Source organism: Fulmarus glacialis, unplaced genomic scaffold (genome assembly GCF_000690835.1).
Source record: "Fulmarus glacialis isolate BGI_N327 unplaced genomic scaffold, ASM69083v1 scaffold23065, whole genome shotgun sequence".
NCBI classification, from domain to species: domain Eukaryota; kingdom Metazoa; phylum Chordata; class Aves; order Procellariiformes; family Procellariidae; genus Fulmarus; species Fulmarus glacialis.
In genome coordinates, this window is record NW_009213965.1 from 20,617 (window position 1) to 35,662 (window position 15,046).

The 15,046-nt window shown below is 45.8% G+C and overlaps 1 protein-coding gene across 1 annotated transcript in view; it reads right to left on the minus strand.

The window, feature by feature from the left end:
* Positions 1-15,046, minus strand: part of RPTOR (regulatory associated protein of MTOR, complex 1) — a 143,043-nt gene that overhangs the window by 17,575 nt on the left and 110,422 nt on the right. The window contains 4 exon segments of the mRNA XM_009578393.1: positions 2,251-2,355; positions 3,653-3,777; positions 4,284-4,398; positions 6,706-6,811. Coding sequence (XP_009576688.1) covers positions 2,251-2,355; positions 3,653-3,777; positions 4,284-4,398; positions 6,706-6,811 — 451 coding nt within the window.

The following is a 15,046-nucleotide window of genomic DNA, read 5'->3' on the forward strand; positions in this document are numbered from 1 at the left end:
AAGTCAGTATTCTGGTTGCTGTCAAGAAAACTATTAAATTCAGAGATGAGTATGACACAGGGGAAAAGGGTGGGAAAGGAGAGAAGAAAATCAATAGTAGGAGTGAACAAACTCCAGTGAAACTCCTGAGCTCTGCAGCTTCAAAGATGTATCTTCAGTTTTATGAGCCAGTGCTGGACCACTGCAGTGCACAGCTATGGTCCTGGCAGCAAAAGAACTGTTCAGGAGAGTCTCATTTTCCAAGGGGACTTGATCCACATAGTTCTTTTGAAGTGACTACATTTATTTCTCTCTCCACAAGGAAATCTGTCCTTCTCTTCTTTTGAACCTAGTTCTATTGCTCCAAAGGTGAAAGGCAAAGAAAACAGGACCCAGACTTCCTAAGACTATGCAGGAAAGAAAAGGAAAAAGAAAAAAGTCTTAAAGAGAACAGACCTAAAAGTTTCAACACTCCTGTTTTGGCAAGTGTAACCATTCAACTCTTACAGCTGAATCAGCTCTTGCCTCAGCTCAATCTATTTTGCAATGTCAAACACTGATGCCAACAATCCTTTCCGCTGTATTAAAGGTCTGCAGAAGGTAAGGTACAACCAGCAAATGCTACGCCTTGGTGAGGTGCACGTAGGAAGTAAGGCAGGAAAATGGAATTAGCCTGAAGGAGTCCCGTCGACAGTTGTCAGCATCCTCCCTGAACACGACTGATGATGCAGCAAGAAGCCGATGATCAGAGCGGTCTGGGGGAATTCCCAGTTGTCTGGGCGAGTCCATTACCAGCACCAAGGAAGCAAGATCCTGAATCCAGGGATGGTAAACATTAACCAACATCCTTCAGGAAAGCTGGTGTTGACAAGAAAGAAATACAGACCAACCGAATGACACTACAAAGGGCAACTTGAGGTGACTACTGGACACTTTCCTCTCCGCCTAAGGAGATCCAGGCCTTTCCAATGCACTCCGTGCATTACCACTGTTTTCCTCCTGCTTTTATTGATGTCTCTGCAAAGAGCAGGTTTTGACCATGGCAATTTTCACAGTATGCTGCAAACTTCCAGCAGCTTATAATCAGTTTTGTGCACATACCGCAGCGAGGCACAGAGCCTAAAGTTACCTCAAATACAGTTCCTCTCTCCTAAAACACCAGAAACAAACCATGAGGTGTTAAGGAAAACACAACAGATACAAGCTCAACAAGGCAGCACTAGTAAAATCCAATGAATAGCTAAAAGAGCTGTGTCAGACTCCTGTGATGAACCACACAAGCTCAGAAATGAGAACTGTCAGATTTTAAGGTCAGGATGAATTATGACGGTCATCTCATCTGACCTCCTGCACAGCACAAGCCAGCTAGCCTCACCCAGCAATTCCTGCATCAATCCCACAAGCTACCACACACTTTGAAAAACCTGATTAAAAATATTTAAGGGACAGAGAATCACCATTAGAGGATTAGTACATTACCAGGTCTCAGAAGGACGAAACATCCACCTCCTTTAATGTCCTAAAACAGACTTCAGGGTTACTCAAACTGGTCTTCTGGCTTCAACCTGTGTATGGCTGGATGCCAGCGCTCCTGTTTACATCTTTTTCTATCTAACATTCAAAGCAGGTCAACGTCTAACTGTGCTGTCCTTCTGCACGTGTCAGATTTAGATTGCATATTCTCTTGCCACCTCCTGACCCACGATAAACAGTGAAGAATAATTGCCAAAATTTGAGCTCAGGCTAAAGGAGGTCACAGGTGCAACATGCAAAGCTGTGCAAAGGCTGAGCAGCCCATCAGAAGGAAAGAGGCAATATGTGAGCTACTGTCCCACCCAAAGGGGAAAAATAACCTCCTGCCATACCGAGCACAGAGCAGGGCAGCCCCCAGTTCCACCGTTGTTCTACAGTTCTCTCCTTAGGAACACAGTTAAGAGGAACGCTTGGGCAAGACAGCTACTGTGAAGCTTGTAAAGGACAAGGACTTTGTACCCTTGCTCCCCAGCAAGAGGCTGCTCCTGTTGTTCTTCAGTGTGTGCGTGAGGTTGCTGTGTTGGGCTTTCGGTTTGGTTGGTTTGTTTTGGGACAACTGGAAAAATAATTCCTCACCAAGGCCTAGCAAAAGGCCATTCCAGAAGGCAGAAACTGTTGAACAAGGATGTTACCGATGGCTGAAGTTGAGAAACCCATTTTATTCTCCCCATCCCTAGAAAAAACCCTACCATCACAAATGATTTTTACATCCCCCAAGAAAACTTAGTGGGAACCCACCTCGTGTGGTTGGCAGCATGTCTGACAGCCCCTGCCAGGCAGTTACCATCTCTGGGTTCTTTTCCAGGTCTGCAAAGTTCTTCCACACTCTGATGGCACCATCATCTTGGGGAGCACAGAAAAAGAGAACACAATGCAACATCACTGCTGATACAACTCTCCTAATTACTTGTGCACAACAAAGGAAGAAGAGAAGCGGAACTGTAGGCATACAAACTCCAAAACTCGAGTGTGTCACTTTAACTTAATCCTTTTTATTAGAGTTGTTTTTCCTCTCTAATCTTACATCCATGAAACCTAAAGCATTGTTCTACTGGGAACTGTTCTGGAAGAGCTTTTCTCCTTCCCTCAAATAACACCTGACATTAGATATCGCTCCATTTCTTTGACCCATTCATTTTCTCTAGGATTCGTCTCTGTCCTCCTTGCTATTGGTGCTGAGAGCCACAAAAGTACCCTACTAAATACAAAATACAACCCCTCAGAAGAAGCTGAATCAAAGCCCAGCCCATCAGCAGCAAATCTTTCAAGAACATCGTGTATTTTTTCAATTTGTTCCCCATCTGTGAAACTTTTGTGCTAAGAATCAATAAATTGAAAGGAAAATGTCCTAAAGGCCCTCTCAGCTCCTCTTCCACCTCTCTTAATTATACCCAACCTGTACATTTCAGCATGAAGTTTGAAAAGCTATTGAAAACACTTAGACTGACAGGTTTAGAATGGTTCCTTGGGAGAGAAGCAGATCTTACTCACAGCTTTACAGACCAATGAATGGGAAAGAGCTCTTCATGCTACCTTACGTGATGCAACAGGGCATTCTAGAGAACCACTTCCCCTGGGCGAGATATACGGACTAGAGAGAAACTCAGAACTATTTGAGAAGTTTAGTGATTAAAATGAGCCCTACCTACTCTAGACCTAAAACAGCACAAGTAAGAGAGTTTGATTTCTTACACGTTGGTTGCAGCATGATTTCCTTTTCAGCTCTGGACAGCAGCTTTTAACCAACTAAAATCACGTTGCCCGAGGTATTGTATAGGAGGAGGTTACCATGAACTTGCAATGACAGGTAAAGACTCAGAATGATGTAACAAATAAAGCTGCGACTGGAAATGGTTTTAGCAAGTGTTCCATTTGTTAGTCATCTGAAAACCTTTGCAGCACCTACTTAAACAGTTAAGAGATTCCAGTACTGCCAGAAACAACTTTCAGGTTTGATCCTGGAAATGCCTCCTCAGCTGAGACTAGGCAGGCAGGCCACAGGGAGGGGAAGGGTCAGCCTGGGCCAAATTCAGAGAGGGGAGAGCCAGAAGTCCAGAGCCAGAGGTCCAGCTCACATGGACCTGAATTCTGTAAAGGCCCCCCAGTCTTGCCCTTATACATGGGAAAATACGTTATTTACCTGTGGCAGTCAGCAGCAAGGAGCAGTCCTGTCCATTCAGGTACTCCATTGCTGTGATCCTGGTGTATCGAGGGTTCCCGTTGTGGAAATAGTCCAGCTTTTCCCCTTTCTCCCAGTCCCAAAAACTTGGGGAGGAAAAAATATCAGGTCAGTTCTTGGTTCTCTGTGCAAACTGTAAAGAGATCTACTCATTACAGCAAAACTAAAAATTATATATGTTGGATACCAATTCAATTTGTTTTTCTCCTTTGGTATTCAGCATCATTTTATTAATAACATATGTCAACTTTCTGTGAAAGAAATAGGATAAACGCCCAATTGTAAGTAACTATTAGAAATCTGTCAGGGTTCACTTGCAGCCCTCTAACCCAGCACCTCCCGTAGAAAAGGGCTCGGTGCAACGCTTACGACTACGGCACGGAACTCCGGGAGGACTCTGCTCCGTCCCCCTGCCCTGAGAGAGGGAAGGATGGCCACGGAGGGGAGCGGGGGGGAAGAAAAGGAGCACCGCACGGCAGCGCTACCCCGCCATAGCCCATACGCACTCTCCGACGCGCTGCTCTGCACCCCTCCGCGCGCGCTCCACGGCGGCAGGGCAGCGAGCGCTTTGGAGACCCGGGGAAGCTCTTACCAGATGCTGTCTTTGTCGGCCACGGCGATGCAGGGCGTGAAGGGGTGGAACTTCACCACGGAGGGGACGCCCGGGTTCCTGTTGAGGAAGATCTGATCATCCAGCCGGGAAATACCTGCGGGGGGACAGCGGCAGCCACGGCTCAGTGCCTGGGAACACCCCGCCGGGGGACGGGGCTCGGACCCCCCCAGCTTCCCAGTGCCACGTGTCACTGCTCCCCTCCTCCTCCCCCCAGTTCTCACCCACAGACCCCCAACACTTTCCTCCTTCAAGAACCTTCTCAGACCCCAGCAATCTGACAGCCCCGACTCCTCCCTGCTGATTGTCTCACGTCTTAAGGTACAAACTAAACGTTGTGGTGACAAATCAGGGGGTCCTTTACTTTGGTAACTGAAGAGAACACAGCAAGCAAGCACAACCAAGACCAGAGAAATACCCGTTTGTGTTGACAGAAAAATCAACGTTATTTTTTCAAAATTAAAAAAATGAAAACGCTTTTTTTTCAACTTAGAGTATTTCATTTTAGCTTGTGGATTATTTATTTAACCTTCCACTTCAGTTCTTTTAAATTTTAGGTTAATTTGCAAATGAAAAATATATTTTCCATGGGGACATTAAAATGATGGTTAAAGACCTTTCCCATCTTTTCTTTAGAACAGTTTGCTCTTCACAAACAGTTTTGGTACCCCTGACACTGCAATTTTTTGGCACAGTAGGAATTCATCACACAAAACCATAAGCCAGGGAGACATTTACTCAGTTCTAGTTTGTTTTTGAATGCATCCATTTAATTTCATTAAAAGATTGCAAGTCTATTGCAAGTCTTTTTTTTTTAATGAATACTGGCATTTTAGTCGCTCAGGTCAAGCAACCAAATACGGACACTGTTTAGAAAAAGATTTAACTTCTTCGGGCAGCATGCAAAATCCCCTTCTTTGTATTCAAAAAGATCTCCCAAGCCATCTCCTGGGCTCCAGTTTCATTTCTGTATTACTCTGGTTTATGATATTCTGCAGTTTCACAACATTAAGCTACTCATTGTACTGACTTGAGCCCAGCAAACCTCCAGACAACCAGGCACACGCAGGAGGCTGAGCCTCGGGCAGTTCTTCAATCACCAAATTGTTATTTCCAACTCTGGGTGCCTCAGCGAGCAACCCAGGAGAGGAACACCGTCCACCCGTACGGCTCTGCCCCCGGGAACGCTGCCGGGAGGATGACATGAGAAGAGCTCCCATAAATGCCACTCTCCAGTCTCTGCTGTTCAAGGCACGCAAGCAGGAATAATTTAAGCATGCAAATTCCTGAGGGCCTTCATTGGGTTCCACTGTATTCGAATAACTTCCTGCGCTATACGAATTCTAGCCCAAACGCTGCCTCGTAGAGGCATAGAGAGTCACAAATAAAAGCGCTATCGGCTTTCTGGAGAGTACATGCCAATGAAACGTGAACCTGAGGCACGTTAGAGAGAAATGTGTAAGCACACATAAAGCCATACATACAAGTATTAACAATATAATGGGATATAAGGAGTAAGCAATCATTTACAGAGTTCAGCAGCGCAGAGAACATGAAAGACGTCGCTGAGATGTCTCTGGAGCATCCCGAGGACACATCCAGCAGCTCGGCAGAGCTGGTTTGCCATGACCGGCCGTCCAAACGGTGTCTGACGCACGTCAAACACTGCCCGAGCCAGACTGCAGCTCTGAAGTTTATCCTACAATATTCTGCCTTCTATCCCTTTAAAAACATAACCTACAGTATCCATCCAAACTTTACAGGACAGGGAGGAAAAGCCCAAATGGTAAATCAATGCCATCTGTTAAGGGCCTCTGAATTATCGATTTCATGCCGGCTGCGCTGGCTCTCGCGGCGGTGCCGGCTTGGCGGCTGGAAGCCCAGCGCGCCGCCCCCCCAGCCGAGAGGGCTCGGGAGCAGTACTTGCATTGAAAATCGGATGCTCTGTCAATTCTTGTAAGTGTGGAAGCCTGCCTTCACGGCAAGCTCTCTCCTCCTTCAAAGTAGTCATTACTCTTGGGCTCCTCCACTCCCGTGCTGGACTCGAGAGGTTAGCCAGCCCGGCGCTACGCTCCGGCTGAGCGCTCCGCTTGTCACCAACAATGTCATTTCTGGTTAAGTTTTCAAAGGGGAAGGCAGACACTTGACATTTAAAGCGGTCACTCCCCTGATCTGGCGAACAAAACCAGCAGCTGAGAACGGAAAAGGTGAGTGACTATTAGCGAAGCACCCTACAGCAGCATCGCCTCGCCTGCACACGGGAAGAGCACAGGCACCTTCCCAATTTGAGGGTCAGCATGGGGTCATTATTAATTGGGGTTTTACAGTTCAGCGTCCTGACTAAGCACAGTGCTCGGAGCTCAAGGAAGCTGCCTAGAGCGTGGGCAAGGGGGAAGTCACTCACCCTTCTGGATGATCTTCTGGGCTTGCTTCCTGACACGAGCATTGCGCAGAAACCGCCACTCTCTCTCCTTGCGAATCTGGCTCTCCAAGTCATGCTCTTCTGGGATCTTTCAGTATATCAACATATTCACAACACAAAACAACAGTAACCATCAAAACTCCAGGAATTACCTCTGCAACACACACTCACACATGCACGTCATACTAAGCCATAAATTCTTTAGGGTCCCCAGCTTCAGAGGCAGTAAACAGAGGAGCTCATAGGACCTGATGTTATTAAATACTTGAGCATCTTTCTGATCATGCCCATCATCTGTAATGTCTTCCCCTTTCCTTTTGCTGTCCTATATTTTGTTTTGTCTTTAAGCCGTAGGCATTTCTCCAAAGCGAATGACATGGGGTTTCTGAAGAGCCATGCACATTCAAACCACACGGCTTGGTAAGAACCTCTTTCCACTGTACATCCAGTCACCGTAATTCCCTTCCTCCCTAAACAACGCAAGCCCAATTTCAGTGCAACACAGATTACTCTGCTTAGCACTTTTCATCTGAAAAGCATCACAGAGCAATCCTGAGATTAAAGACAGAACACAGCTTTGATACAGGCGGAAAGCTCAGAACACATTGAAATCTCTCTTTCATTGCTAATAGATGACTGCAGGCCAAAAAAGGCATTACTTTATTTTCGAATCCCTGAGACGCTCAGGTTACCAACATCACATTTACTAGTAACGGCAACTGTTTCAGTTTCCCATACCAGAATTGGATGCAAGAAAACGGTGCCCCTGTGTCCCCCTGAAATTGGAGAGAGGCCCTAGAGTAGTACACAGCCACTCGGATCTATTTTATTATATTTATTCACACCCCATAGCTCCAGGCTTCACCATACTACCATGGCTTTGCTGCAAAATCTGTCCTCGAGCCAGAGGGCCAGTTCGGGATTCTGCACCAGCACGACCAGCAGCTCCTGCCGGGGTAAGTCAAGGTGCTGCTCCTAACGACTGGCAGAGATCACGGGTACTCGTACCCTTACTCAAAGTACAGGATTAAAGGGAATAAACTCGTACGATCTCCCCCCCCAAACCACTGCAGAAGTTACATATGATGTGTCTTTTATTTAATGCTTAAAAAATTATCCAAGACTAGTAACACCACTGCTCTAGAAACATCCTTGCATCAATTAAGGAGCTGAGCTACAGGACTCTAATCTAGCTTCTTTTGATGATGGCTGTTCCAAGAGCAATAACTCTCGGAGAAGGGAGACATAAGAGACAAAGTCCTTCCACTCCTTCCCCGTTCCCCACAAACACACAGTTTTTTCCCTGAATAAGAAAGTACTTAAATCGTCTGTCACTATTATATATACTGTCTTCAAAATGCACTATGCTTTGGAAAACAACTATTACTGAGCTAAATTTCTACTTCTTCAAAATAAATAAAAAATAAGAAACCCACCCTCCACCCTTCCTCCTGGGAAAAAAAAAAACCCAAAACACCAAACCACCACTATTTCAATTTTTCAAGAATACAACATCTATTACAAAGGCAATGACAAATGAGCAATAATGTAAAGCAATAAACAAACCTAAGATAAAATATATCAAAGGAGATTTGAAAGCAGAGAGATTACACCTACACCTTAATGAAAATCCAGCTTCTCTGGGAATAAATTAAAGTAAGACCTAAAAGGCCAGGGGAAGAGAAGGGAACAAGCAGAATGGTAAATTCTCCTGGAGGCACCCAGCGGCTTTCACAGTTCAGGACTAAGAAATACGCAGTTATGCAGTTGAGCAAAGCACTCGTCATTCCAGCGATAAAGAATATCAGATTAAAGGAGTTGCTGGGCTTTTCAGGTCTGAAGAAAAATAACTTAACTCTTCCAAGAAGGCTGAGCAGGCAGTTGTTTTTATCATCCGATATCAGTAATAAAGATTCCTCCCATAATGAGCTCTCCCAGGGTACGGTCCCTGGACACTATAGCATCAGTAGACCGCACACGGCAAGACAAGCCTCAGACACGGCTGGAAGTGCGCTCAGTGCAAGCGACTGTAGGATGAAATACTTTGACGAGAGGGAGACAGCGTGCCAGCTCCCCGTCAAGAGGAACAGCGATGCAAAAAGGCACATACGCAGGCCAGGACAGTCACACCAAGCTCATTGAGACCAGCAAACACCCCTCCATCCACGCTACTCGGTGCCTGCCCGTCCTCCCCAGCTCGCTAGGACAGCTTCTGCCCTCGCCACTGCTGAAGAGCAGTGAATGGGTTTTGGTGGCAGAAGTGGTCTTTCCATTCATAAACCCACTTGCCTGGTGTGTCCTGCACACCACCTGCAAGCAGAGGAGCAGACGGCAAAAGGGACTGAGCAAGAAACCAAGACAGAAGCATGGCCAGCACCACCTGCAGCTTGTCACCGATGGGATGACAAATCTCTGGGGAAGTTCTGGCAGGCTGGCTTGTGAGAAATCTCCAATACTGCTTGTTACGTTGAAACTGTGTATATTGATTGCTTTGGGGACAATAAACTGCCAAATGTCCAACCATCAAAGGTCCTACCACTAACAACCCAAAGCCCCCACACAGCTGAGATCCTTTCAGAAACACAAGTGAAGACCTGCACGATGAACGCAGCAAGAGCGCAAGATTTTATTGCAAAGAGTACAACTCCTCCTTCCCAACAACGCCAAAGCATTTATTTTTGAAAACGCACATACAGATCCTTTTAAAACTGCGTGCAACTATGCGCTTCTTGCGTGGTACCACTGACCCACTGCAGCGTGCAGGCCAAGCTCTCTGATGGGAATGTGTGTTCACGGAGAGCGGGCTGCTGAGTGCGCTTTCCCGAGGTGCAGAGGGATGCAGGTGCTTGTCCCGATCCACCTGTGCTGGTTCCTGCAGCTCCTCCTTTCCAGGCTGCCTGCAGGCAGGGCCCGGCTCCATCCCGTGAGTATTCACACACTCTGCACGCCCCTTCTCCTCATCGAAACTTCATCTTCTTTTTGCACAGTCTCTGGAGCACATTTACTGTCCTTTCAACTGTAGCATTCTGCTGCATCCTTGAGCCCTGCATTCACCCGCAGGTCCTTAAAAAAGGAATTAAAATAGTTATTATCATTTCCTTAGGTAGAGAATAAAGGCATCTTTACTGCCCGCTACTTAAGGCTTTCCTCTCCGCTGTCTGGACAGAACTGACAGTGACAAAATCCTTCTATATCTTGTTAGACGTGACCTCTGATTGCTTTGACCGTTCTGGAGACACCACTTGTGCTGGGTGAGGTAACAGCGATCTGTGCTGTGCCAGGTCAGCAAAAGTGTTTCTTCACAGAAACCAAACATACCCTGTCTCCGCCACCGCACCCAGCTCCCTCCTGCAGACACCCGGAGTGCCGGGGGAGGGCAGCAGTCAAAGCTGACGCTGTAGACATACCAGGAAAACATTAGGGAGAGATTATTTCACTGCCTCCGATACCCAGCACGTTACTGAGATCCCATGCACGAGTAAGGCATCAACTGATGAGGGGAGAGAAGGGCCCTGCCTAGATTTTCCTGCATGGAATCCTGTCTAATCAGTCGCTTTTTGTTTCAGTTCCCCTGTTTGCATCTGCACTGCCAGTGTACTGCTTGAATGCGACAAACCTGAAAGCTGGACACCACCCCCAGCAAAAGCCTTTCCTCCCCCAGAACAGCAAAGAACAGATGATGTCTCTACCTGGCCTGTTCCACTTTGGGTGCCCGGGCATCTTCCTGCAGCACCTGCAATTCACGTATGCTCTAGGGCAGCCTCTGCTTCCACAAAGTTTGCCATCTTTGTCTTCCTCTTCCTCCTCTGAAGGTGTGAGCAAAGGGGACTCCCAGATGCTCGCCCAGAGGATCGCTGTGTTGTGAAGGGGTTATATCCATGTGTCACTTTACGATGCAGTCCAGCTCCTTGCAGTAGGAGAAAACTAAGGGCATATGTTAAAGGCTTGGCTTTGGTGCAGTTGACTCAAACAACCATATTCTCTGTGCCAAAGGCTCTGCAGACGGGGGATGTCATCACCTTGGAATTGGTAAGGGAGGTTCCTGCAAAGATGCTTCCACCAGGATCTGTGTGTGTCCAAGAGCTTCCCCCAGGTCCAGCTGGGATCACAGCTGAAAATGCCCAAAATATACTTGCTGAGCACTAGATACTTACTGTAGGTGGCTCCACTTCTGATCCAGACTGTGGGTCTCACCAGTTACCATTAAGCTGATTGATGCTGGTTGGAATTTGGTGAACAGGCAAATTAAAAAGAGAAAGTAACGGGGCCTGAGCCTGCATAGAAAGAAACCTGGCACGATTCTGTGATACTGTAGGAGGGTCACGGAGCTTTGAGAGAAGAAAACTGGCAAGAATAAAGCAGAAAAATCCCTGAGGGTCCTTCCAAAGTGTTATCAGAGAGTAAACGTACAATACCCTTAATGAAATAAACTCTGTTGAACTCAACTCGTCCTTAAAAAGTGTTGCAAATAACTGTAACCTAGCAGAGACGCTCTATACTAGTTCAGTTAAGTATGACACAGGCAATTAGTGAACTTCGGCTAAACAGGCAAGGTTTTGACCGACTGAGCAGAAAGAGTCAGAGCGTGCAGGAAAAATGCAGTCCTGTCCTCCCATGCCCATCTGCCTGCGGAACAGAACTGTATGGATGATCTTGTCAGGAGGGAGCAATGATCTATGAAAATATGAACCCCACAGAACATGTCACGAGGGAACTTCTGGTGACAAACAAGCACGGGAGGACGTCAGGATGTGTGTGTAGCAGAAAGCTGTGACCTCTAACCCAGCTGCTGCTGGCTGGAAAAACAGAAATTATTATTCAAAAGAACTAACTATTTAGGCTCATCATTCATGTCTTTGTCTCCCTCCCAGCCAGCTCCCATTTAAGCATCAGAAAGTCACTTTAGTAAACAAGAGCCCGGTTTTGGCTGTTGCTCAGCTCTCCTCCAAGAAGAGCTCCCAAAGGTACGGTGGGAGTCAAACAGTGCCACATGATGAGGATCACGACATGCCACCGATGCCTAACATCTCTGAGCTTCTACTCAGACAGAAACCAATTATGATTCTGAAACCTCCCACCAAGCAGTGTCATTTGAAAGCCAACAAAGTTTTTCTTCTTTAACACTTTGTCTCTCCCTCTCGACATGGAAGTCAGTGCTTCGAGGGGAGCAGGGAAGATTCAGCAGACGGCTCCAGTAGTAAATACAGTTTTTCCCTGGTTAACGTTACTGCAGCAATTGCACGGAAGGCTCACTTCTCTACCAGGACTTTGAACATCGGCCAAGACACAGTGCTGAAGTTAAGGCAGGGATTTATCAGGAAGGATTTCTTATGTAATTCTCACCTTCCAGGATCCTTACCAGCTCCTGCCTGCGTGTTCTGCCAGTCCTGGAAATAACAGATGCTGGCTCCCGCTCTCCTTGACTCAGGGCTTCCTGACAGCTGGCAACAAGGTTTTCCTGTGCCTCTCAGTCCAAGGCCGCCTGTGGTTAGCAGAACAGCCTTTTGCCACAAGAGTTTCAGGAGGAGGAAAGACTTTTGTAGAGATCAGAGCTAGGGCAGGTATCTGTATTTCCTGGCACATTGAGAATTCACAATGCGGTATTTTCTTTCTCCATTTATTTGATTAGATAATCAATAAATCAAATTCGCTATGATGGCTTGAAGCTGAGCCAGTGATTTACACTCAATCTTTCCAGTGAAAGCATTCTCAGAGCAAGGTCTATGAAGCAAAACTAAATTCATAAATTAAATATGACTAAGATGCACTCACAGCCACTTTATGTTTATTCATTACAGGAATAGTTGTCTTGTCTTTCCCTGCTTATGATGGTAGGCTGCATCTCCAAATGAAGTATCGGAATTAAACATCAATGTCATCTTTTTCCATCAGTACTCGGTAGACTTTGCTCTTTGCCTTTCTCGTGAGGCTGAAGTTCCCAAAAGACAGCAGCCACCAGCCAGGGCTGTTTGTTCCTTGTTGCTGCAGGAACAGCGGTTCTAGGAAAGGAGCACTCTGTAGAAACTCAGCCAACACCCGCGTTACTGGATGGCCAGTCCTGCCCGATTACACAAGCAGCAATCAAGAAACGCCAAAGAAAGTTCTTGTAGAGGGACTTCTCCCTGTCCCTTGCACACACACCACCCACTCTAATTACAAAGATACATATAATTCCCTGTTAGTACAGCGTAACACGGAAGTTTTTCTGCAGAAACCCTCTACTTGGCCTTTTAAAGCTGCTTTACACAAGTAATGGGGAAATCAATTCTCTTCCTTGTTTTATTAGAAAACACAGTTTTGTTTTGCTCAAACGTTACCCAAAACATTGCTGTTGAGGACAGTCCGTGCTCAGAAAACCCAACCCCAGTCAGCGAGTATTTCCAAACGAAAACACTTACGAAACTATGAAAAGAACCATCGCTGTCATACATGCTACTACTCCTGCTAGCCTGGTGAAGCTGAGGAGACGGACCACCGCACACATGGTATGCACAGCGGGGTAGTCTGCAGCACCTTAATTCTCATGGTGAGACACTGAACACTCTGGGACTCACTGGGGTGCAGGGAAGCCCTCAGTTCCCATGACTCCCCTCCCTGGCTTCTATGAATTAGTACAGGAATGCTCCACATCTTTCCTTTCCTCCCCTGAAGTAATTTTCTCTATTTTATGCACATTAAGTACTAAACCCATACACACACGCATGCACAAAGCTCCCCATCCACACACTGAACCTGCCTTTGATTGGCTGTCTGCCATGATTTATTTTATTAATAAAGACATCCCTCTTCACTGGGAAAAGCTTTCCTTAGAAAGTAGACAAATGTTTTTAATAAGAACTAAGCGATAGAACATCCTCCTCCTCTTGTACTCTCTTCTGGACTTCAATCAAGACACCGAATCTCATCTTGATGAGAGAAAGCCCTGGTTTAAAGCTTGACCAAGCAACCAAGCCCCACAGGCCAGATGTATGTCCTAATAAATTATTCTGCTAATGATAACAGAAGAAAGTTAATTTCACTAGTAGCTGAGGAAGTGTCAGGCAATCACTTTACCACCTAGTCTTTCCTCCTGGTGATTCTCTAAAGAAATCAAAGTTACACAGAAACTGGCTGCCATGTAACCAGTTTTCTGATATCCTTAAACTTGGGGGCAATTACCTCACCTCATCACCAAACAATTTAACATGCCTAAAGAGCGGAAGGAGCGGCGATGGATGGCTCAGCGGCAATTCTTGGATGAAACAGCACATAAAATGTACAATTTCTTCATTATTAAGATTTAAATATCAGTGGTTGCATATAAACATCTGTTAGTGGAGTTGCTCAGGTAATCGCATTTTTACAGATTGTGCATTATTCTTCACAGAAATTGCAATACCTCCAAGAAATTAAGCTGGAAGTTCTGTTACAGTTTGTGCTGCTTGACCCCCAAGGTAGCTGGAGGCTTGCCTTACCGTGTTTGCTTATAATAAGGTGAGATTTACTGCATGCTTTTATTTCATACTTAAAATTGAAACCTGATCTTTGGCTAAAAGATTCTGGGAATTTAACAGTATCTCTTTCCAGTCACTGATGATCTTTGCCCATCTTTTAAGAGCTCTGTTTTCTTTTTTTTTCCTTGATCAAGGCTTCAGTGTATCTCTCACTTCACATAAAGCCAACTTAGTTACCAGAACACACTCACTTCTAAAGAGATCTCAATGGACATTTGTCATTAACACCGTTGTTCTTTGCCATAATAGAACTTTTTTTTTAAACTTTAAAAAACAACAACGATGCTTCCAAAGTTTCCCCCAGGCAGTCATGTGGATGTCCAGTCACTACCACTTTCTCCTTTTTAAGTTAAAGGTGTCTACAGAGGGTGCCCGTAAGCGGAGCACAGCTCTGAAGTCACACCAGAGAACAGAGTCAAGCCTTCAAGCGGAGGGTACGTTCTGCTGCCACTGGGATTACGTGGTATTCGCTCAGGGCAGCAGTCTCCACCATTTCTCCGCTTGTTTTAGCATCACCACAGCCAGAAAATTCTGCTAGAATGTCAGAAAGAAAACAGCATCTCTCCTTCTCCAGCCTTTCACAGCCCTTTCTGGAATAAAGGACCTTCCTTACTCCATTTATTTATATTTTAAAAAAATCAATTAATGTTTAATATAACACGATTTTCAATATATAGACAAGCATAACGTATAAATGAAACAACTCTGCAATGCAATCTGCAACTGTGCAAAACTGGTGGATCTAGACTAGCTACAGAACCTCCCCTCATTTTTACATTTGCTCTTGAACGTGCTCCATGGGGTGCAGGGCTTTTGTTCTGGGCTCTTTC